The 24,425-nt window shown below is 50.0% G+C and overlaps 2 protein-coding genes and 1 long non-coding RNA gene across 4 annotated transcripts; 1 reads left to right on the top strand and 2 right to left on the bottom strand.

Annotated features, from left to right (window-relative positions):
• On the bottom strand, positions 1-18,512 carry LOC122370475 (CLK4-associating serine/arginine rich protein-like). 2 transcript variants are annotated; one of them, XM_043346134.1, is made up of 18 exons: positions 18,494-18,511; positions 16,375-16,435; positions 15,419-15,562; positions 15,064-15,173; positions 14,623-14,768; positions 14,008-14,259; positions 13,520-13,710; positions 8,372-8,578; positions 7,812-7,939; positions 7,276-7,419; positions 6,615-6,902; positions 6,143-6,367; positions 5,065-5,110; positions 4,493-4,562; positions 4,015-4,120; positions 3,138-3,269; positions 2,163-2,831; positions 1-903 (listed from the first exon to the last, which is right to left on the bottom strand). In XM_043346134.1, exons 3-18 carry the CDS (start codon positions 15,542-15,544, stop codon positions 831-833), a joined length of 2,913 nt encoding a protein of 970 aa, XP_043202069.1. In that variant the 5' UTR covers positions 15,545-15,562; positions 16,375-16,435; positions 18,494-18,511; the 3' UTR covers positions 1-830. The 2 variants fall into 2 exon arrangements, with proteins under 2 accessions (XP_043202069.1, XP_043202070.1); XM_043346135.1 differs by lacking the exon at positions 16,375-16,435 and having other exon boundaries at positions 18,494-18,512.
• Positions 18,513-19,113: 601 nt separating this feature from the next.
• Positions 19,114-20,504, top strand: LOC122370477. Its single transcript, XR_006254566.1, has 2 exons — positions 19,114-19,625; positions 20,014-20,504. It is a non-coding gene; the product is annotated as an uncharacterized LOC122370477 (long non-coding RNA).
• Positions 20,505-22,190: 1,686 nt separating this feature from the next.
• Positions 22,191-23,383, bottom strand: LOC122370474 (ubiquitin-60S ribosomal protein L40). Its single transcript, XM_043346133.1, has 2 exons — positions 23,153-23,383; positions 22,191-22,462 (listed from the first exon to the last, which is right to left on the bottom strand). The coding sequence occupies exons 1-2, from the start codon at positions 23,340-23,342 to the stop codon at positions 22,266-22,268; spliced, it is 387 nt and encodes a 128-aa protein (XP_043202068.1). The 5' UTR covers positions 23,343-23,383; the 3' UTR covers positions 22,191-22,265.
• Positions 23,384-24,425: the final 1,042 nt, after the last annotated feature.

The raw sequence follows: 24,425 nt of genomic DNA, 5'->3' as shown, positions 1-24,425 counted from the left end.
TTTTGACAAAAGACAAATATATTCGTATCTACAGCACAGAGTCTGGCACACATTTCATCACTTACCCTACAAAGTACCGCGCAAATCTATTTCATCCGTCAACACACGCTGTCTGCGTCTGTCGCTGTCGGCCGTACCATTCGCGAGAAAAAATCACCCTACGGCCCAGTCTCGCACGCATTATTCAACATGGCGGGCATCGGCGGACTGACCAGTCAAGGTCAAATGCTGCATAGTGCTGTTTTCGCGTCATCTTTCGACGCAACAAATACGATTCACATTCACTGCCACTCCTGGAAAACCGCGTCACAGCGGAGGTGAAGAAGCCAGGCCGTACTAAAATGACCATTCGGGGTCAACGTTAGCTGCTAACCCAGCGGCCAGTAGCCTCTCCCCAGGTGAGAACAGTCTCTGGCCATGATGCCCGTTTATCACCCAGCTGTGCTCCCTGCAGTGCCCCCTTTCCAGCACCAGTCCTTAACACAGTCGGGTGAAGACAGCTCACAAATAAACCCAGTTACCAACACAACCGTAGGGACGCAGCCATCCGGTCACCTGACCTAAGGGAACATCACATCAGTACTCACGCCTCATGCGTCTCACATACGTCTCCTACGGAGCCGTTACTGACAAAGGTCGTGCGCGAAGGTCACCGTCAGCTCACGGGGACAGCCGACAGCGCAACACCGCCCATGGTGTACGGAGACACTCGTCAAAGGTGTATTATGACACCCGCTGGACTTGTACGAGAACACCCGTCAGAGGTGTACAGAAAGAGCCGAAATACACCCAGACTACCAAAAACGTAAAAAGCGCCCAACCTACCCAGGTCAGTAGTCGACCAGCCGGAGACTGGTCCGGTCGCGGTCGCTGCCGCCGCTGTCTCGGTTCGACCGCCGGTCACTGCGGACAACAGAACTCCGTCACAAGAAATCAACACAAGCTAAGCTAACACGAGCTAAGACCGTGTTATCAGCCTTGCTATTTCTATGATAGCCAGGGGCAAAAAGGAAACATCTATCAGCACATCTTGCAGGAAAGTAGTTATAATAGGTATCCAGTTCGCTCAACGAAGGATGCTGACGTTCGCTTTCAACAACCCATCAGAGTTTGTCAAGACGTGTCGTGGCTATTATTGGCTATAAACCAGCTTGTCACACCTCCGTTATATGATTGTGCAAGCTGCAGACTCCAGCCCAGCTATGGCTTCAAATTCAAGCCACCGGCTCCTCGAGTCTGCCCTGTCGCGAGCAATGATTCACAGGCACAAACCATAGCGAATTTACAGCCCCTTGAATTGGACAGGCGGAAAATGTCCCGGTGTCGGCGGAAGGCCCTCCACCTGTCACTTAGTTCCGCAGCATTACGGAACGGCGCGCGCGGAGCTTGTTTGCGTGACCACAGTGAGTACCCGGCCATTCCGCAGTCCGCTCCGCACTGTCCGCAGATATAAACTGGGCGCGAATAACCAGAGGGCCAGGTAAGTGCCATCATTGAGAGGCCGTAAATTTGCGGCCACCGCAGGCGGGCCAATCACAGAGGTAAAAAATATACAGTCGCCATACGTGAGGGACTGATTTAATGACATTTGGACGCGGCGATAATAATCCTGTCATAAAGATGCTGAATCATAGTATACAAATATAGAATGATTGACGGGATTGGACGTAGCCAAATTTAAGTCGAGTTGCAGTAATGAAGAAAAGGGGACGTTTTGGCAAGTCATACTATGTGAGTTTTGGAGTTAGAACTGAGGTGTTCAATATAAAATGAAAGAGGGGAGAGACAAACCATGGGCACAAAACCAATCTGTAGGCGCATTGCCCTCGCATTCATTCTGAATCAGCTGAAGAGCCGTATACATAAAATCCTGCGTTTGTTGGGAAGAACTAACAGGAAATTGCCAGTTCTATTTTTTTCAATAAGCAAATGAGTCAAAGCAAGCATACCTAAGCAAAAAAGGCATTTTATGCTGATACTGCGACCTTCTATCAGCTGCCATGATTCCATCTGCGTTTTCGTTTTCATCTCGCAATCCCCAACGAAAAAGCCCAGTCACACCAAATAGGTGCCTTTCGTGCCACTCCCTATCAACGGGATGCACCATCAGTAGCAGCCACACACCATTCCCCTCACTCCCGGCTCCCACTGTGCGTACTCACCCGGTGCGGGGCGGCGGATAGCTGTGGTCGTGCCGCGGCGGGGGCGGCGGCGGCGGCGGCAGCGGCGGCGGCGGGTAGTTGGGCGGCGGCGGCGGGCGGCTGGTAAAGTCCCGCTGCTGTTCCACCTGGTACTGCCACGGCGGCGGCCGGCTCGGCGGGTAGTCGCTGCGAGACGGGAAGTCGCCTTTGGTGGTCCGGTCCGAGTACCTTCCCCCGCCGCCCGAGTATCGGTCACCGGACCGGCTGTGCCGGTCGGTACCGCGGTCACCGCCGCCGCTGTATCGGTCACTGCTACCACCGCTGTACCGGTCACTGTTACCGCCGCTATAACGGTCACTCTTGCTACTGTATCGTTCACTGTTACCACCGTACCGATCACTGTTGCTGTTGTAGCGATCAGAGTTTCCACTGTACCGGTCACTGTTTCCGCCACCGCTATAACGGTCACTGCTGCCACTATAACGATCACTGTTTCCCCCACCGTACCTGTCCCCATTACCACTATACCTATCCCCGTTTCCACTGTAGCGGTCGCCGTTTCCGTGGCTGTACCGCCCCCCGCCGCTACCGCCGCGGTCTCCGTACCGGTCGCCCCCGCCCGAGTAGCGGTCCGAGCCACCGGTGGCGGAGCTGTCCTGTCGGCGGCTCCAGTCGCCGCTGCTGCTGCCGCTGTCAGAGAGAAGACACAAGGTCAGACGAATGACTCCAAACATACGCAAAAACAAAGCCAAGGGAAGCAACGGATAGAGCACAAATGAAACCAACACAAATCAAATACACATTACACGTGTAAGTAAACCACCAAAACGCAACAGAACTCTGGGAAAGTAAACCACCAAAACGCAACAGAACTCTGGGAAAATCTCGCAATGCGACTTCTTCGGAACCTTAAAGATACCGCAACCTCACACGCCAAGCTTCAGCCCAAGAGCTCTCCAACCCTTTTCTCCCTTCACCGCCCAGTGCGTCACTGACCTTCCGTACCGCGATCCGTCCTCCTGACTCCGGGACGCCGGCGGCGGACTCCCGTTAGAGTCCGAGTAGCGCGAGTCGTCAGAGTCGGAGTCACTCGGCATGCCGTTCTCCTTCCGCCACTTGGCCCTCTCCCTGTGCCGGGGAGAGAGGGAGGGGAGTCAGCTATATCGGGGAATTGCAGAATAGGCGCAAAACGAGGGTAACAGGGCCGGCGATTGCCAGAGGTTTAAACTGAACTTGTAGGAGCTTGTAGGTGGACAATTGCATGAAGCAAGTGACCAACGTTAATCGTTTTGTGTACTGCAAAGGTACAGGTCTCGCGGGTTTTAGCGGTTGGTTTTGCACCTAGAAAAATTAGTGTACTTCAGGCTATATCTTCGTCGTCCTGAGCTTTCAAGTGTTGAAGATGCGATCGACTTGTTGGGTAACAAGCCGGCCATGATCGTGTAAAATGGCTTCATCGTAGATCGATTAGTTTCTGAGATATAGCCGGAAATGTAAAAGTGCAAAGCCTACCGCTTAATCTCGCGAGACCTGTACATGGGGTAGCTGCAAGCTAGCTATGAACGCCATGAATGCATGCTATGAACGCATAAAATTATGGACGTCGCACATCCCTCTTAAGTTGATCGCCGCTAAGAAACAAAAGGCATATTCTCACGATACTTTGACAGCCGAATTAGGTACAATCCAAATGAGAAAGGACTGCTTCAAGCGAAGCGACCCCTATTCCTTCTACAAATCCTAGTCCGAAGCGTTGCCAACACAACGTTGAAGAACCAAAGTAGACCATCCCGCCATGCCCACTGAACCCTAAATGGGTGTCCCATTAGATCCATTTCATCCCATTCTTTGTCATCGCGCATGAGTGACTGACTTTTTCCTCATGCGTCTGGCGTGTGAGCGGAGCTCTGCCTCGCGTGCCTCCTGTTCCTTTTCCTGTTTGACGGCGCGACTCTGCTCTGCTCGCTTATCCGCCTTGTCTGTGGAGAGAGGAGTACAGCGTGAGAGAGGGAGAGAAGAGAGGAGTTAGGAAGCGGAACGAGGGGTGAAATACTCAAGAACATTAGTGGGGTTAACAAGATACCATAACCACATTGAACTGTTAAATACAATCCTTCCACTTAAAAATAAGCAGCAAATAAGTAGCTTCATACCGTAAGTCAAAATAAACTCTCGATTATTAAGAGGGCATGTTGCATCTGCGGGCAATTCATCGGACAAAGGTGCGCATATCCACCGCGGTAACGACCAGGCCGCTGGACAAAACTCATGAGCCGTCTCAAACAGCCATAGGCGATAACAGTTCAGCATATTCAACATCGACACAAACCATAATCAATCCATTTACATACATTGCCTCTGCAAAGCCAGTTGCATTTTCTTTTTGAGCTTTTCTTGTGGTGTCAGCTTCGAGCCTCCGGCCTGAAAAACGGCCCAGTGTCAGACAAGGGTCAGCGCCAGCCGCCGGAGGTCAGGTCACAGATCACAGAGGTTGCAGGATGGAGCGAAGGATGGCTGTGCGACGAAGGTTGATACTAAATGCACTTTCAATCAAGGCAAAATTGTTTAACAGTAAATCCACCGTAGCATCAGCTGACATATTCTTTGGGCCAAGTATTATAAAGTTTCGGTTCTTTTCCTATCCCGTCAAGGAAGACAGTAATTACTTGACATCTGTTACACAAACCTGTAAGTCCCATCGACAACACTGTAGCCAACCCCATACCCCCCCCCCCCCAAGAGCAGCAGTCTGACTGCTAAGCATAACAGTGTACAACCTGTACGGACGAAACTTAATAAGCTGCCTAATGTTCCGCGGTGTTCGAAATGGCCACACAAGACAAGCGATTAACAAGTGCGGACGGGTGCGCCCGACCGGCCAACCCCATCCAAGCCTCGTGGAAAGTGAAAGATTCTTACTGACTTTGGTGGCGGCTGGTTGTCCCAACACTACCACAGGCGCAGATACCCTGAAAACGAGCACAGAACGGCGTTAAACATAACGCTGGGATGTCATTATCACAGAGAACGCATTAGCACAGAACAGCCTGTACTTTGAGATGACACACGCCTGTTGGACACGCCGGAAGCGCAGAATAGATTTGCACGATCTACCAAACTAGACCAGAAAGCTTATAAGAAGTATGAGAGCGCTCAGAGTGATTCATGGTCGCACCAGCAAACATGTAATGGCTTTTAGCATCATGATTGGACGTTGCTAGTCTAACATGCAAATAAACACTAGCTCACGAACCAAGACAAGCATATAAGCTGCAACACAGGGCATTGAAAGAACACTGTCAGGGTAGCAGGATTAGGGCGTCAGATCGACCCACTGCCGAGTCAGCAGGAGACACAGGTTAAATTATACGGAACAATGTGCGGCTGACAAAACAGCACCCGAACACGGCAGATTGGTAGCAAAATGACTATAATAACAAGACACTTGCATTATAGCAAATTAGATCCTGTCAAAAGCTAGCAAAAGTTGATAGCTCAATGTACATCGGAATGGTCAAAGGCAGTCTGTATAGGTAGCCAAAGGCTAGTTACAACTGTATTGAGTTTGCACGGATCGGATACATCAACACGATGATTATATCTGTGATCCGTAAACAAAAGTACACGTATAGGAAATAATTTCATTATAAAAACACTCATTTCACTCCGGGGCGTAAATAATCTTGATATTGAATTACCGCGTTTCCTCAATGATTATACATATTTTCATACTTTACACACAAATTAGCTACAAGAGAGCAATGAGGAAGAGCAAAACGGAGCTCCGAAGTCCGAAGCGATTAATGCAAAGGTCGCTAGCACCAAAACTTCAATCCTAAAAACTTTACCAAAGATATATGAAAAGTAAGAAGCAAAAAATGACAGTTCAGTATCGCAACTCCTTTACTTTCACTCCCCACCCGTTACCAGTCCCGTCTTCCTGCCCCCTCCCCCCGGCACCCCCCCCCCCACACACACACACTCCCATTTCTTAATCTCACCTGCTGCCGCCCCCGGCGCCCACAGAGGCGGGCGACGAGCCGGCGGTGGCCGTCTCCTGGGCGGAGCCGCCCTCGCCGGCCGCCCCCGCCCCCGCCGACGCGCCGTCCCCGTCCCCCTCGTCTGCCAGGTCGCTGTCGTCGGACGAGTTCTCGCTGCGCCGCCGGCCGTAGTAGCGGCGCAGAGGCGGCGTGGGAGGTCGCAGCGGCGCCGCCGGTACCGCCGCGCTGAAACGGGGACCGGGAAGGTCAGAGGTCGGCAGTGGAATCACGCTAAACCACAAAACAGTGCTGGAATACTTGCGATAATTGGCGAAGCATTTTATTCATTTTGCATAGAAAAAGTCCAAGTAACATCGTTACAAATGGCAGTTGCCATTACACAAAACATTACATCAAAAGGCTTCGCAGCTTGCTCACTGCTGCTGTAACCAGACCCCCACTTCCTGTTCCCAATCTGCTTTAATTCGCTCACCCGGCCGTCGCCGCCGCCGTCGGCTGCTGCTGTTTGTCTGGTGAGGCTGCCGCCGCCGTGGACCCACGCGCCGGAGACCGCCGCGTCTCCCCGCTGCGCCGCGGGCTCCGGCGGGACCGAGACCGCGACCGGGACCGGGACCAGGACCGCGAGCCGCGGCGCCGACCGTAGGACCGCGAGCGAGACCGCCTGCGTCCACCGCGCGGGGACCGCGAGCGCCGGTCCCGGCCGCGGCGGCCCCGGGAGCGGGACCGGGACCGCGAGCGACGCCCGCGACCGCGACTGTACCTGGGGACAGCAGAGGGGGGCCTCAGCGGACAGAGACGGGAGACGGCAGCGGCCTCACCGGACCGATATGAGAGACGGGAAACGCGAGTCGTGGTCTGTTTACCTAAGACATGGAGAATTAGGCAGCAATCAGACCATGGTTAACAAGCAGCACCAGCATTTAACATTTAAACTCGACATGTCTTTAACTGACAACTGAATCACTGAATAAGGACTATGCGCTATTCTCACAATAAGGACTATTCTCGCAAGTTGAAAATCGCGACATCGGCATCGGGTAAGTCTCCTTTATTCGCACAAAAGATCGGCCATTCAAGTCCTTTGTGATCACACACTCAAAGTCCTCCCCTTAGCCCTCAGTTTCCCCTCTCACCTGTCTCGGGAGCGGCTGCGGGAGCGGCGGCTCCGGCGTCGCTCCGGCTCCCGGGAGCCGCGCCGCCGCTCCCGCTCGTCCCGCCCCGCGCGGGAGCCGGAGTCGGAGCGGCGGCCCGACTCCCGATCCGAGTCGCGCCGCGGCCTGAAACGGTGACCGAGACCCAGTCAAGGAAGGTGGAGTGATACAGAAACATGGCTTAGACCACCGCACATTCACATACGAACTACTGCACAGTAATTGGAGGGAGGTTTCAACCAGAGATCCAGATAGTCAAGCCAGAAATATCATTTCCCTCTGCAATCCTAACTTCAGAGATTTTTAACGAGGGCTTCTTCATAATCAATAATATGCAAGCCCAGATGGTGCACACCGCACGTTACAAGAATCAGGTTGCCAGCATATTATCGTAAAAGCCACGAGGAAGCGGGTGGGTAGACCAGTTGTCATTTCTAGCACGGAGAGCTCGCATTCTTCATCTTTTGCCGACCCTGGGTCATTGTTAAGCACCTGAGACATTAGGCTATAGTACTCACCGCGCTGTTGTATCCTTTGGACGCTGCTCCGCCGGTGTGGGGGCCGCGGGTCCAACGGGGCCGACCACCGGTCCAGCCGCCTCTCCCTCGGAGTCAGAGTCGTGGCCGAAACTGGTGATAAACTCCACCTGAGCGCGAGAGGACGGGGACGGAGTTAGGCAGGGGACGATAGGGAACCCCGGAACATAGCTAGAACGATCTTAGAACGACTTTGAAGAGTTTGAAGTGAGAGGAAATAAAGAAGTGATAGAAAGCGTTGGGAAAAGAAGAATTTGTCTACGAATGTAAAAGTCTTATGGCAATCATATTATTGCTTCCTACATATGGCTGGTGAACAACTTTTCACTCGTTATTCACCCTCTTCCCAGTGGTGATGTCAAATGGTGATGTCATACATCCAACCGCTGTAAATATGAACATCACATAGCGACAGGGTTGACGGACTCCAATGCCCTTCACTCTCTTGTTTTGTTTATTGGGGCTTTAGGGCGCGCCGCCCTTCACTCTCGTCCGCTTCTGATACAGTATCCCCACTGCCTCTCAACCCCGCGTATCCTCACCTTGCTGGGCGGCGGGCTGGGTGAGCGGCTGCGGCTGCCCAGACCGGGCCCCACCGGTCCGGCGTACGGCGCGTAGGTGGGCGAGCCGCGCGGCGCCGCGTAGCTGGGTACCGCCGCGGCCGCCGCGGCTGTCACTGCCGCCGGCCGGGCGTGCTGCTGCATCTTCTTCTCCTTGAGCAGGCGGCGCTCCTTGCGGCCCTTCTTGCCCTGTCGCAGAACGGGCGGAAGGGAGTGGGGAGGGGAGCTGTGAATGTGTGTACAACTGTACACTGTACACGCGGTAACAAACGTCAGCGAGCGTGGGGACTGTTAAGCCGCGTAACAGACAGTTTACAGTGCAGTACCGACGGCGGAACAAAGAAAAAAAAACGAATTGTGTCGGTCATTCATCTATAAACAATTTTAGGCCGCTTGCAGCAGCTGATGTACTCAGTCCTGTACTCAGTCCAGTCCTGTACTCAGTCCTGCATCCAATGCAAATTCCTGTTCCCAGCTCTGTAAACCACCCTGTCCCCCGCGTGCCGTACCGATCCGGTGCGGACTGAGAGCGCCTGTACCCCAAAACCCTAGCCTGTAGCTCTGTACCCTGGTTATTCCCCCCGGTACTAATTCTCCCTTTGCCGTACCGATCCGGTGCGGACTGAGACTAGCTCCTGTACCCCAGTACCCTGCCCTGGTACCCCTCCCCCCGGGCTCCGTACCGATCCAGTGCGGACAGAGAGCGCCTGTACCCCAGTACCCTGCCCTGTACAGTATATCTAAAAAGTATGTCCCCTGGTTTGGCTCTCCCACAGGAGGCGAATCGGTAACTTGGCTGAATCCCAGTTGCGGCACCCTGCCGCCAGGGTCGCTGCCGCGCGAGCGGCCTTGACCGCTCGCATGTCATTGGCAGTTCGGTCCCTCCCCATCTATACCGAGGTGGGGAGGGGAGAAGAGGGGAAGAGAGGGGAGGGAGTGGCATCCGCTCGGCACTGGGCGATACCTGGCTGACCCCGCGCTCCCTCGCTGACCTTTGTCCTGCCCTCAGGCGAAGACCGACTTCCTGGCCTGTAGCGGCCCAGCGGAAAACCGAGCTCGCGGGGCGCGACTCCATTGGCCCAATCTTATAAATGGAATGCTGTCGTATTCACGGCATTCGATAATATAAATAGTGATACCAGCAGTGGATGTGGTAAAATACAGTCCAAAACAAACGAAAGCACACGATTCGTGCATAATGCGCCCTCCCATTCAAATAAGCCCGCCCACTTCGATAGATGGTGTAGTTTCTTAGGGCGTAAAAGATGCAAAACACTACCGATTTTTTTTTTTTAGCTCGGCCACTGGGACCGACAATATACAATGTACAATTGACTGAAATGCATGAAAACCATTTTGCATTTAGGTAATAGCCGTTTTCTGCACCAAACTTTAGCCAGTGACGCACTGTCCATTCTAAAGCGTTTATATGATTGGTCCCAGCACCCGATTTTATATGAGGAAGTCGTTTAAAAAGCATCTTATTTCTAACGAATTTATTGTTATGACCACTTTTACAGGACGTCTATAGAGCTTTGACTTTAACATTTCTTCCTCGTTCAGGAGAAACGTTTTAACCCTCACCGGACCTTCAGGTTTTCTGAATACCGAGGGGGCGTTGGGGGTTGGAAGTGAGGAAACAACCCCCTTCGCCGATTCGCCCCTAATTGAGCTAGAGCCTCACGAAAGAAACGATCGTGTGCGTCGTTACGAAATGCAGCGATTGGTCTCCGATTTAAGGACCAGGGTCAGCCGATGAATTCGGAGGTCAGGTCAAGTGGCCCATGGCACAGGTTCGGTTTTTGGTAAATAACTTCGCTAAAAATGATCGCAGATCCGCGATTTTAGCAGCATCGTGTTTGTCTAGCTCAGGCGTGTCGAATGGTATACTTTTTCTTCGGGTGAGATCAACTTAACCCTCGCCCGTATGGAGGGGGGGGGGGGGGTCGAACGGACCCCCTCCCTCGGTTTTTCGCGAATAACTCGCGTAAAAAGCGGCCGATCGCGACGAAACTTTCAGTACCCTCGCGTTAATCAATTTTAGACCCACCCTGAAATTGTCATGACCCTGACCTTAATGACATTTGACCTGCGACCTACTTTTCGAGACCATGTTTGGCCGGAATCGCGATTCGGCGCATGTCGGCTCGCATTAGCGGCGCGTTTGCAATTGCAGTCTTTTCGTGGTTTTAAGCGTTCAAACATGGGATATGATGTTGCTTCCATGCATTAGGGTGGGTGTCAAGGTCACCGGAAAGTCAGGTCAGGTCATTAACCTTTGATGACCTCGGTTCACTTCTTCGAGTTTTACATGTTTCCAGGCCAGTTTTAGTAGCTGAATTCGAATTTAGCAGCCATATGAACATTTACGAAGTAGTTTTGGTGCCCTCGTAACATGTTGCGAAGCTGTCAGAGTGTCAGAGGCGGTTGCCACCTACTACGAATACCCTTACTGGTTGACCTGACCTGACCTGACCCGACCTGGCCTAAATGCATGAAGACATCATCTGTGATCAAAACTAACATGATATACGTGATCAGCACCCCCAATACCCCATAGCAGCCACGCTTTACGACTTTCTAACAGGTCCCGATTTTCCCGACTTTTGGGTCACTGACCTGACCTGGAAAGTCAACCGATGACCTAGGACCTTAAAATTGGGTATCATCGACTTCCTCTCGTCACGGCCAACACGCTCGTTTTTTCCGCGAAGCTTTAGCTCAATCAGGGGCGAAACGGCAAGGGGGGGGGGTCCAACGGACCCCCCCCCCCTTATACGTTTGCGGCTGGAAAAACACCAATACGGGCGAGAGTTAAGGTGTTAACCTCGGGTCAAGGTCAGGTCACAGCCCGTCAGGTCACGAAGCTGGTCAAAGGAGGTCATATTGCATATCAATCGATTCGGCAGGTCTTTTCATGTCCATTAGTGGCTTTATCGACTCGGTAGCTTTAGTTGATCGGGAGTTATTGACGAAAAACTGATAGCCTTAGTTACGTGATAAATGACGTCACGCAAGATCAACAAAGCAAAATTGAAGCAACAGACCTTGCAAGGAGCGCATGAAATCACGATTCCGTGTGCTTGAGAATTTGAGATAGTTGTATATCATTTCCGGACCAAACTAGCAATTTCCATATTCCCCTGACATTGTGAGAGACCGACCTGATCTCAGGCGACCCTTCAGAAAATCCGAGATATACCTACATTTATACAAGTTGTGAGACCTCTCGATCATACTATAAGATCCTGTAAGTTTCATCTCCCTATGAAAGCTCTGCACTGAGGGTGTTGCGAAGTTGGAACATTTTAGGACGTGCACACAGTCCTAATATGTTCATTTTAGGACAGTTTAGGACAGTTTCACACAGTTCATTTTAGGACTGCTCATTTATGACGTCATAGATCAGTGACCTGACTTGACTTAAAAATGCGGTTGGCGTAAAAAAAATCCGAGTTATCAAATCCCGACTAAAAAAAAATCGACTTATAGTCCGGTTAATCAAATCCCGACCATGTTTTTACCTGGCCATTAATGTTCTAGCCTTACAGGTGATTGTTTGAGCGCGGAAGATGCTGAATCTTGGTCAACCCCATACTTATCGTATGATAAAGAACGTCAGTGTTAGAAAGTTAATTAACAATTTTATTTAGGATAGTTTAATTCAAGTGGGTATAATCCGCCTTGACAATTTACTAGGAGGGTTTTGCAGCGCTATTAGTTCGGCATGTAATTATAAATCATTGCTAATTTCGATCCGGATATCGTTATTCAATGCTGGCCTTTGCGTCCTCAGAAAAGTTGTTTATAGTCATGAAGGCTTGCATTGACCCATACTTTCCATTTTTCAGTACCATTATTCGCCGTAGTTGACCAGGTGTTTTTCTTCAGCTCTCCCCTGAATCCTTTGGCGTCTTAGACCTGGCGTATCACCCGTGCATCGCAAGACGCACCTACCACACACAAGTTCATGATCCCCAGTCCCCACGAACCCACATCAGAGTCCGTTCGCTTGGTGTGTGACCCCTTGACCTTTGGCCGCGACAACTGCCAGCTTGCTGGAGCACCCCTCCCTACACGCGCTGCCCCGCCCGCTCCCCTCCCTCTCCCCCCCCCGGGGTCGTGTCACGAAGGTTCGGGCTTACGCTACTACCGGCCGCTGCGCAGCTGTCATCTAGCGCTTGGGAATGTGTGGTCTGGTGCGGATTCAGCCAACTACCGGCTCGCGACACCAGCGCCACGTAGTGGCGACGGTACATTCTTTTTAGACATACTGTACTCCTGTACCCTGTACTCTCCCCGGGCTCCGTACCGATCCGGTGCGGACGGAGAGCGCCTGTACCCCAGTACTCCACCCTGTACCCCTGTACCCTGTACTCTCCCCGGCAGGGTTGGCAAGGGGTGGCAAAAACTGGTTTTTGCCAGTGGTTTTAACCGGTTTAAACCGGCTGGCAGAAACCCCGGTGGCAAAAACTGGCAAAAACTGGATAAAACTCAGGTGGCCCAAACCACAACTTTTCTAGTTAGGAATGGATCTGAAATGTACAAATGCATTTCTGGATGTTATAGAGATGCACCAAATATTCTGAAGTTTGCCTCATTACTTATCCCTGCTTAAAATGTCTATGCATGTCGGTAGACATCCCCCACAGAATGCATTTCCATGTAAGGGAGAGTGGGGCAAAGCTGCCACGGTAGGGTGCCGTGCGCATATCATTGGCAGATACCCCTTCGCACTTCTGATTGTGCAGGACTCACTCTTGCACTGGCTCATTTGTCAACCCCAAAAGGCGTCTTACTGGTTCCTTATGGAAAGCCCATGAAAGTGTTTTTGAGTTATAGAACACTTCAACGGTCAATGTCACTTCTGTTTGAAAGCATAAAGCTTTCACCGAATTCTCCTTAAAATGTTTCATTTTCAAATCCATGTCTAGGCATATCATTGTGATGGTTTTTAGTTTTTGCCAGTTTTTGCCACTTTTTGCCGGTTAAAGCCGGTTTAAACCGGCAAATGGCATAAACTAGTTTTTGCCGGCAAAAATGCCAACCTCCGTACCGATCCGGTGCGGACTGAGACTAGCTCCTGTACCCCAGTCCCCTGCCCTGGTACCCCTCCCCCGCGCTCCGTACCGATCCAGTGCGGACGGAGAGCGCTTGTTTCTCCTCCTCCTCGATACGCGCCAGCCGTGCCGTCTCCTGCTCCTCCTGGTCCGCCACCAGCAGGTCCATGAAGCCCGTGGAGCTGAGGCTGTAGCCGCGGCCCACCAGGTTCAGCTCGCCGTACTGCTCCGTGCTCAGCTGACTCACGTCCAGCGCCATGTCTGAGCGGGGGAGAGGGCATAAGTTAGGGTCGCTCTGCCTCAGTGACTCACGATACCGCAGATCAGAGGCTCACGTAAGGACAACGCTCAGGTCAAGCCAAGCTTTGACGACCTAGTGAGTAACTTACTTTATCAGACGACGAAAACAAGCATGACAGCACAGCTCAGCTGCTGCGGACATATTCTGATTAGCTGACTTTGCATCACCTCCAAAAATAAGGTCTGACAAAGAAATATCAACTCTCCTCCCTGAAAGCCCATCACAACTCTACCCTCCGCCATCCGTTTCATCCTTACCGAGATCGATATCCTCATCGTCGCTCTCTTCCTCCTCATCGGGTGGGGGCGGGGGCGGCGGCGGCGGCTGGGACGGCAGCGGCGGCGCCGTCGGCTCGCCGTCATCATACACGTATCCGATGGCGGCGCGGGACTCGGCCAGTCGCCGTTTGTCCGTCTCGGCGTCCCGCCGTCCGGCGGCCTGCTGCTGCAGCAGCGTGCTGCCAAACTGCTCCTCCAGGTACAGCTGGTGCAGGAACTTCTCCTCCGATACTGTAAAGGGGGGGGGAGGTTATCAGATGGGGAAGGCGGACGGTGGAGATGGGGGGGGGGGGACGGTCACTGGACGGTGCAGGGAGCAGTCACAGCTAGGGGGTTATCGTCTCCGGCCAGAGGGGACGGTCAATGGACGGCATTTATTGACAGGAGGGATAACAGAGGCCACGATAAGGGCAGAGGCCAGAACAAGATAAGTGAAAGCATCACTCAGTAATGGGTGTGTTAAAAAGCACAAAATATGACGATAGATATTTGAAAGGTCTTTGATATCTGATGAAAAATCCTCATGAATTTAGCAGAGCGACACCAAACGTCATCCCCAGCCCTATCCCCACGTCGGTCAGTTGGTACACTTACGTCCGGCGAACTCGTTTTGCACCAGGATGCGGTAGCGCTCAAAGTTGATCTGGTCGGCCTCGGCCTGCTCCAGACCGTCCAGATCGGAGGTACCGGGTGGGGCGCGCACATCGCTGATCATGTCCAGGTGCGCCCGGCCGTCAAACCTGCCCGACAGGCAGACGGAGAGGGGAGGTAGGCTATCGTATCAACATCGCACAGTCCGAGCATCAGCATTATTCCAGTGAAGGAGCTGGCCACAAGGAAATTACATGGAAACTAAAGTATTCGGTACTGTCATAGCTAACAAATCTGGCTTACACCAAAGACATGGAAAGTTGCGCCATTTTTTCCAAACTGACACTGATTATAGCTAGACGCCTAAGTGATAGCAGAGGACCGTATGAGCCTTTATGACCCAGGGCTGCGGTTCAATGTGCTCCTGGTTTTGCGCGGACCTACCTGTCGATAAGGACCTCCGAGTCCCCCTGCCAGGACATCATGCTGTTGGGCCCCTCTGCGGCCATCGCCACGGCCGGGTCCAGGTGGATTTTGCACGGGCGCCCGTGTACCTGTGGAGGGTCAAATATACAGTCACTGGAGAGTGGAGGGTGGCTCGAGCAGGGGCGTTGAGTGGGGTTATTAGGGAGTAGTAGCGACCGACCGAATTCCGGCAGTCGCAGTCCAGGATAGTGACAGTAGAAGTGGCGAGTATCCGTATTTTGTTTAACGAAGCACAATTCATAAATCGTGAATGTAGATTGTAGAGGGTTATCACCTACCCAACCAATGTAATGAATGTCGCCATGCGGCTCACCTGCAGAAACTGCGTGGGGTCCTGCTTGGTCTTCTCATAGTAGTTGCGGCGCCGCTCGGCCCGCTTTCTGTAGTCGACAATCATACCTTTGACGACGCGCTCCTGGCGGCGGGCCTCATGCCACATAACAAACACACACTCTACCTGAAAAGGTAATGCACGGCATTGTAAGGTCCAAGTATAATATATAAACAGCTGCTGATCCAAAAACACAAATCTTTCAGCACAATTATGCGTATCCCTATTCCTGTCTGGTCTATAAAGGTGCTGAGGTTAGCCTTCGCTTTTATAGGGGGTGTCGAACCGATCTCCCCACTCGGTTTTTCGCGAATATCTCGCGCAAAAAGCGGGCGATTACGACGAAACTTTTAGTATCATCGAGTCAACCAATTTTACACATACCCTGAAAATTTCGTGACCCTGACCCATATGATATTTGACCTGTAACCTATTCTCGAGACCATGTTTGGCCGGAATCGCGATTCGGCGTACGTCGATTCACATTATCCGCACGTTTGCAGTCTTTTTTGTGGTTTTAAACGTTCAAACATGCGATTGAGAAATGATGTCAGTCCAAATCATTATGGTGGGTGTCACTGTCAATATCACGTGAAGCTCAGACCAGGTCACTGACCTTTGATGGCCTGGGTTCACTTTTTCGAGTTTTACATGTTTCTACTTTCTAGACTAGTTCTTGGAGCTGATTTTGAATTAAGCAGCCATCTGAACATTTACAATGTAGTTTTGGTGCTTTTATAACATGTTACAAAGCTGCCAGTGGTGGTTGACACCTACTTTGAATAACAAGCAAGACCCTACTGGTTGACCTGACCTGACTTGACCCGATTTGGCCTAAATGTATGAGGACATCTGTTATCAAAACTAACATGAAATTCGTGAACAGCACCCAAAAAAAAAAAAACATAACAACCTCACATTACCAAGTTCTGACAAACCTTTTGTAGACTTTTGGGTCATTGACCTGATCTTGAAGGTCACCCACTGACCTAGGACCTTCTGGGAAAACACCAATACGGGCGAGGGTTAAGTCACCTTCCTGCGACCATATTGTATACCCATCACAGGTGCAAGGGCGGCCGTCGAAAAGCACTCAAACCAGCACTAAAAAAGAGCATAAACCGTTTACCACACAATTTCAAAAGACTACTCTTATAACAAAATTGAGCAAAGACGAAATTAACCTCTTAACCCAGCACAGCACCTCAATATTAACTCGCGCCGGGCCGGTGCTCCGAGACTTCCGCGCCGGGCCGAGGGGGGGGGGTCTTAACAGTGAACACCCCCCTTCTAAGTTACTCGGCTCCTGGGCCACGTAGCGACACGCGGTAAGCGGCAATCGAAAAAAACGTCCAAAATAAGGATGAAAACACTTCGTTTCTTTTTGGGTCAGGTCAAAGGTCAGGTCACCAGTGCTCACCAAAGGTAAAATGTCGGCTATTTCAACATTTTGGAAACTGCCGACGGCTATCTCGGGAACCGATAGAGCTACAGCGCCGCGGAAAAGCGCATTCGATAGCTCTTTTAACGCTCTTTCGCCAACATATACTCAGATTTGACCTCAGGTCAACAGTTTAGCCTTCAGAGACCAAAAACTCCAAAAATAGCTGTTTTTACGAAAAGCATTTGCTCGACAGTAACTTTTGACTCAAAAGAGCCACAACATTACTTTTGCCAGCATCGTGTTCCTCTCGTCGAGACGCTTTGAATGAACAATCCTCAAGTCACGATCATGACCTGACCGGAAAAGGTCATGTTGCATATCAGTCGATCCGCAACGTCGAGCCGAACACATCTAAGGCGTTTTCAGCGCTCTAGCACGCCTCTATCAGAAGTTATTAGCGAAAAACTGTCAGATTCTGTTCGGGACCTGAGATGACCTCGGGGACATAATGAGGGGTCACATTTGCCATTTTCCGGTTCAGTGTGTCAATTTTACCTACATCTCAATGTTTTAGAGTGTCTAGAATAGCATTCGAGCAAAACAGACGCTTTTCAATTTGCTCCCATTGACTTATACCTAATGGAGAGGCCGCAAATTGACCTGAACTTAGGTCACTGATATCAAAATTTCAAGATATACATTTTATAGATAATGTTGCTCTAATTAATCGCTGAAAGTTTCAAGGCAACCATTCAGTCAGTGTAGCTATGACAAACATTCTTATTTTTCTGAGGCGAGGTCACTTGGCGTGACCTGGTGACCTGACTTAAGGCGACCTGGGTCTGAAATTTTCACATGTGCGGAAAAGATGCACAAACAGGTGTGCACCGCCGTTTTTTAGATATCTGCGAAAAACCGCAGGGTGTGTGTGTGTTCAAACACCCCTCCCCCCGTCCAATGCGGGTTAAGGGGGGGGGGGGGGCACTGCCGACTTTAGGTCCATTCATTTCATGCAACGCCCATAGGGCTAATGTTAAAATGCCTAAATCAAAGAGGGGCACGGTGCCCCGGTGCCCACCCTGTTCCGCCGCCTATGACTTCTATTATGGTAATTCCACAACTCGCCAGCGGTTGCTGACCCCCCAAATTGCCCTAACAGTGCTTGGTTTCCAAAATTTCCTGCAGAAGCAAAATGCTGCAACACAACGTGCCAAAAGACAACGGCACAAAATACAATGCGTTAGGTAAAAATGTTGCAGTAAACTGAATAAGGACTAATTTGTAGACAAACATGGGGAGGCACCCCAATGCTCTTAAAAAGACACCCCTAACAGCAGTGCCCCCCAGCAAAAAACAAAAAGCTACGCCCCTGTGTGGACCAGGATATGTGCGACAATGATGTCTTCAAAAGACAACTTATCAAGTGTCAAGCGAGAGCACTGAGTGCTCAGGCTTAGCTCTAAAATATGGCAATCTGACAAAGCTGAATATTTTCCTTTCATCGGGCAGTCCCTGCAGCCCAGCCAATAACCAGCTGCTGTTGTTATGGACTGTGTTAATCACGGTCATATATACCTACACGGTCATTAGCAAGGCTATATAAACCTATATACGGTCATTAGATACCCAACTAATTCAATTAAACTAATAAATTGCCAGCAAGTCCAACCAACTTCAAACACTTCACGCGGCGGGCCGCCACGCCAAAAAAAATTCCTCTTGGCACAAACGCGGCGCAAAATCAGCTCAAGCAAATGCCTATATATTGACCACTAGTAGCATCAGGCACCAATGTTGCGTCATAAACTAAATTGTATACGACGAATCGCATGAATGATTGGATATTTATTTCTATGCTTTGGATAATTTTTTGAATTTTTATTGATGACGTCATTTTGATTGATAATCTAAAGCGTTTACTCTTTAATCAAGGGTCTGTTACACTCCAATCCCTTTAGTTACCTTATTTTAGATTTGAGGATTTGATGACGTATCAAATATTAATCAAATACAACCAAAACAGATGCTGATTATTTAGGGACATATTTGTGTTATGAGGTTATCGGTGGAGCCAACAAATAACTAAATGTACTTACTTTTATTGACGTTTCGGTTTCAAACAACCTTCGTCAGAATAGAATTACGAGTTACGAATAGAATTACGAGTTACGACGTAACTCGTAATTCTATTCTGACGAAGGTTGTTTGAAACCGAAACGTCAATAAAAGTAAGTACATTTAGTTATTTGTTGGCTCCACCGATAACCTCATAACACAACCAAAACAACTAAAGTTAAAAAAAGAACTTGCGGTAAGTCTGTTTTTATATTGTAAGACAACTTAAATGTGGATGAATTGCACAAGAAAAGGCTAACATTTTTCAAACTTAACAAAAATAATGTTTATTTGAAAAATATTTGAGATTCAAAGATTATGAGCCCAGTTACGTCAAAAAATAAATCCTGAAGAAATGGAATCCCCACGAGGTCTTCTATTCGAATACCTTGAAATAAATTTGTTCTTTTGCGAGCAATACACACGCATACAAAACGCAGAGTGCAGACCCCTAAACCCCCTAAGGATTTCGGAAATTTCACAGGCGCGTTTTTTCGTTTGGTGGAGAAGGTAACTGAGGATGTCGATCGATAGTTCTTGGGATATCGAGCAATATCGAAATGAACATGAGCCACCCGAACATTGGGAGCTATGTAAGAACTTCATACTGGCACACAAGAAGGACTTTCCAGAAGAAAAACTTATTTGTTTGGCTCAAGTTTTTGCAAACATGGAGTTTCTTGGATGCAGGTGAGAATTGAAGTAAAGCTCTAAAGTAAATGTGTATGCATATAAGCATAAACAAGAATGTTCAAATTTCTCATTCTGTCAGACTTTTAATATTTGTCGTAAATAATATCATTCAAGTCACTTTGTACTTTGCCCTGCATGTGCCTTCCCTACATCTGTTGTTAAAACATGCTGCATTCAGTATCCCAACTATTTGTAATGTAAGGCCCACTGTTGTATGTGGTTTAGATGCTAGTAGGAGATACTTTCAATTTTTATGTCAATGAACGGCATTAGTAACATAACTGATGCACATGCCACAAGTCTATGTATGGCTCTCATTTCCAGCTCCAGTTGTAAGCACACCTACCCCAAATCACTGCAGGCAGGGTGGTCATTTCTGCTGCAGATACCCACAGGAGACCATGGACTTGGTGAATGAGCTGGCTGCCGGTGTGGTAGAGGACTTCCGAGAGCAGAGGAAGTCAAAGATACAGCGCACATTCATTGGCGCCGCGTCGGCCGCAGAAGCCAAGGTGAAGCGGAGCAAAACACTGCCGCCACCGCAACACATCAAATGACGAACCGCCGGTATCGAACAACGCTGTTTCCTGGGAGCCGGGCTCGGAGGGATTGGAGTGTAGATGTGAGTGCTATTTTATGTCGGGACTCTGAATCTGATGTCTGGGTAACCGCCTACTCGCAGCCCGCAGGAGGCCGTCACTGGCTCGTGGAGCTCCCGTTCAAGATCAACTTGTGCTCCAGGTTTTGATGTGTTTTGTCGGTCGCTTCAATCGCGTGACGTTCCTGTCACCATATAGGCATATAGATACTTTATAATGTGTCTCATGCGTCACACATTTTCACACTGTATTTAACAAATACATGCCATACATTTCGTTCGCGTGTACCCGTTTCCAAATCACTATCGATATTCGATACCTGTCATCGTGACATCTGCCAAGTCGAGCGGGATGGAGAATTGGGTGTCTGGCAGTTGTCCCCCACTTCCACACACGCAAATCTAATAACGTGAGAATGTGGGAACACACTTGAACACAGACTTTTCAACAGATATTTCTAACTCTATTGAGACGGCCACATGTACCGTCATGATGCGCCGGTACCACCTAACATCTGTCAAATATGCCTCGCCCACGGATCGCTATGAGGAATCGGCAGTATCGTATTGCAACTGTGACGATCGGGTAGCCCAGGGTATATAGAACAGGGTAGCCTGCTATGCTCATAAGCTGTTGTGTTGAGGCACATACGAGTGTGGCGCCACGCTGATTGGCTTTGGGGAGGGACTGTCGAATGTAGAGCGCTGGCTTTGATTGAAACTCTTACGATATTCGTCTATGTCTCGTAGACAGCCGAGGCTTTAGCTGCGGCCAGCCAACCGCCGAGATAAGGTGTTTATTTCTCTCATGCACAGACACATTTTTAAGTTGATGGATGATTGCTAGACAGAAGCCTATCATTTTGATACCTTACTGGTTGAATACCTACTATACCTGAGCAATTTTAAAAAGAAACACGACAGAAATGTTGCAGCGCCAGCATGGTCTGAGTAGAATGATCCGTAATTTGACCCAAAATGTAAGCCGCCAACTCGAAAATTGTGCCAGAGATCATGAGTTGATTGATAAAGGTCATGTCCGGCAGTCAGATCAATCGACAGTCGATCTGTGTCGTGATGAATGAACACATCCGAGGTGATACGCCTAGCAAAATATAATATTTACAAAGGGAATTGCTGATGAACTAAGGTGACCTCATGTTTATGTCACGGATAATTCTCCATTCATTCTTCGGCATTCAATATCAACCCGAGTCCCGACATAGGGTGGTTGGTTTCGGTCTATTCCTTCCAACTCTTTCGCCCAAGAAGGCGCTGGTATTTGATAGGAGTCCGATCGATCCCCGAATTAGGGTCATTGATATTCTACTGCGTTGTTGCTACCTCAAACAGCAAAAGTAGCAGACCGCCCCCTCTCCCCAAACACTGAGCATTCCGAGGCTACGGAGCACCGAAAGAGCGTCAATCGATGGTAACTAGCTAACGTACAGTCGTGAGTGGCTGCATTTCAAAACTTTGTCATTCGCCTGGTGTTATTTCGGGCGTGAACTGCGACAAGTGATTCCTTCTGATGTCTGACGTCCGCGCGGTTTGGCCGCTTGTCCCCCCTCCCCCCCAATACCATTACGACTACCTCGTGAGAATTCGCTTCTGCTTACATAGTTGTAACGTTTTATCGTTCATTGCAGTTTTTGCAATGATAAATCGCAGCTGCATCATCGCTGAGATCGAGCCCAATTACGTTATGGTATCGAAATGCTCGCAAACCCACTGACCTGTCAACTGTCATGCATAACGCAGGTTGTTTCGTTAGTCAAACCATTTTCATTTAAATTGTTTTGCTGTTAAAACAACCGTGCCATTTTGATCGCAGACTAAAATCGTGCGGTACGCCTATCCGCGTAGCCCCCTTCTTGCCACATCACGTCTCGTCTCGTTACAACCAACAGTCGCTAAGTGCATCCCCTACACCTATTTCGCCCGACCGAACTGACAGTCCACGGTTGACTTTCAAAATGTATTTTCTCGATTATTTCGCGGTTGCCACCGGCAGGCAAGCCGCCCGAACAACGCACCGCTTACTTCAGCTTCTTCTTGGGGCGCACGTGGTTGGTGTGGCCGCACTTGCGCTTGCGGCAGTTGGTCGCCCTCGGGTGGAGGCGAGCGTAGCACTTGCGGCAGATCATCTTGTCGCAGTTGTACTTCTGTGCGAGGATGCGCAGCGTGGGCTCGATGACACCGCCACGCAGCCGGAGCACCAGGTGGAGGGTGGATTCTGCAGGCAGAAACGGGCGCGCACACTGCGTCAGCGGGGAGAGTCGAGAGTCGCCCGACGGGAAAAAACGGTCAACGGGACAACAGTTCGGTGAGCTACTCAAATAGCAGACACGTCAGTCAGAGTCAAGGGCGGTGTTTCACGGGCGCTGCTAGCACGACACAAGCACACGTGGCAAATTCAGTTTCCATGGAGACATCAACAAATTCGGACTCTCAATCATTGAGACTTGACCGTAACCTATGAAGTCAGCTCGCGAAATGCACTGGCAGCGTGGTAGCAGCGGCCATGAAACACCGCCAGGGAAACAAACACATGAAACACGCACACTCGCCGCTCTTCAAGTCTAGCGAAAATGTCCTTTCTTAGCATATTGGTTGATAAGAAATCAATTACTAAATGTCACAAAGAATGACTTTGACCGCATTGTCATACAGACTTTGAACCTGATTTAACTTTGACCTGAGATGACTACACTATTGTCAGTGGCAAGCTCCGGGCGCGCCAGATTATTGATAGCGGCACCGGCGTCATCTTCAGATAACAAACATCTGATGATCTAACTGAAAAAGTTGTCCAGAATTCCATATATTACCAATTTCTGCCGTTCGATTTACCGGGCCTCCAACGTTAGGCAGAAACAAAATGCATGTTGAGATAAACTGTAACGTTCCTGCTCCTGTCACGTACCTTTCTGAATGTTATAGTCAGAGAGGGTGCGGCCATCCTCGAGCTGTTTGCCGGCGAAGATGAGGCGCTGCTGGTCGGGAGGGATACCCTCCTTGTCCTGGATCTTGGCCTTCACATTTTCGATAGTGTCGGAAGGCTCAACTTCCAAGGTAATCGTCTTACCCGTTAGGGTTTTTACGAAGATCTGCATGGTGGCTGAAACAAGGTTAACATTGACTGTCAGTTAAAGTTAACTCCGCACCCAAACATCGCAACAATCAGAAGAGAGCAGTGCTTTTTGGGGACGGGCTAGCTTAGCAGCATTGCAAATGCAAGACCCCCAACTGACTTGTGAGTTGTGTGGGCGACACTTGACGATCCATTAGACATCCGGTGGAGAAGGAGGATATCAAACATGATCCCCAGTAATTCTCACTGATTCGGGATAATTCTCCCTAATTTTCCAGATGCCAAACACACGCTCCAGTCTGCAAAACGTGGCAGGGTTCGACGAGATCTCATCGGGGCAGGCAGTGGGCAGGGGAAGAAATTGGGGCAGAGTTCGGCAATTCCGGGGCAGGTCGGGGCAAACTGGGGTGGGGTGGAGGCTACCAGTAGAAAAAAATAAAGAAGCAAGCATTGTTGAAACTCGTGAGACTGCGCCACAATTGTCACTGAAGCGCAGAAATTGTCATTTAACCCGCGCACCGACGGGGGTCTGCGCCAACTTCGCACCGACGGGGGGGGGGGCGGATGACCGCCCCCCCCCCGAGATCTCGAGAACGAAGCAAGATAGCGACAAGCGGTAAACGGCATCGGATACGCACGGTCAAGATCTACAATTTTTACTAAGGTCATTTTCAGGTCAGGTCAAAGATGACGTCACAGGGGTCGAAAAAGTCAAAATGTCGGCGCTAGATATTGAGAGAGTTTTTCTCGAATAACTTTCGAACTAGTCAAGATAGGAACAAACTAAGGGCATCATCGTGATCCTCTCGTCAATCCGCATCGAATGATATATATGTTGACCTCGAAAGGTCAAGGTCAAAGGTTGACCTCAGGTCACGTGACCTCGAGGCCATCATGTATATCATTCGATGCGTCTTGACGAGCTGAACACAATGAGACCATCCACGCGGCTGTATCTTGTTCCTGTACGGAGTTATTGGCCAAAAACCTTTGGTGACCTTTGATGACGTCACATGACCTCACAGCTGCCCAACAGCAAAACAGACCTTAAGGTAGTGAAGGTTGATCGTATATAAAGTCATGTATGGTATATGGGGCCATTCCG

The sequence above is a fragment of the Amphibalanus amphitrite genome, unplaced genomic scaffold (genome assembly GCF_019059575.1).
Source record: "Amphibalanus amphitrite isolate SeventyFive unplaced genomic scaffold, NRLGWU_Aamphi_draft 001134F_arrow, whole genome shotgun sequence".
In the NCBI taxonomy this organism is placed as follows: domain Eukaryota; kingdom Metazoa; phylum Arthropoda; class Thecostraca; order Balanomorpha; family Balanidae; genus Amphibalanus; species Amphibalanus amphitrite.
This window is presented reverse-complemented; position numbering and strand designations above follow the sequence as displayed.

Coding starts and splice junctions, on each gene's coding strand:
- LOC122370475 (XM_043346135.1), bottom strand. CDS start 15,544: ATGTGGCATGAGGCCCGCCGCCAGGAGCGCGTCGTCAAAGGTATGATT. Junction 8,579..13,519: donor TCTCCGTCCGCACTGGATCG/GTACGGAGCGCG, acceptor GTTCTGCGACAG/GGCAAGAAGGGCCGCAAGGA. Junction 6,903..7,275: donor CGCAGCCGCTCCCGAGACAG/GTGAGAGGGGAA, acceptor TGCTGTCCCCAG/GTACAGTCGCGGTCGCGGGC.
- LOC122370474 (XM_043346133.1), bottom strand. CDS start 23,342: ATGCAGATCTTCGTAAAAACCCTAACGGGTAAGACGATTACCTTGGAA. Junction 22,463..23,152: donor TGACTATAACATTCAGAAAG/GTACGTGACAGG, acceptor TTCTGCCTGCAG/AATCCACCCTCCACCTGGTG.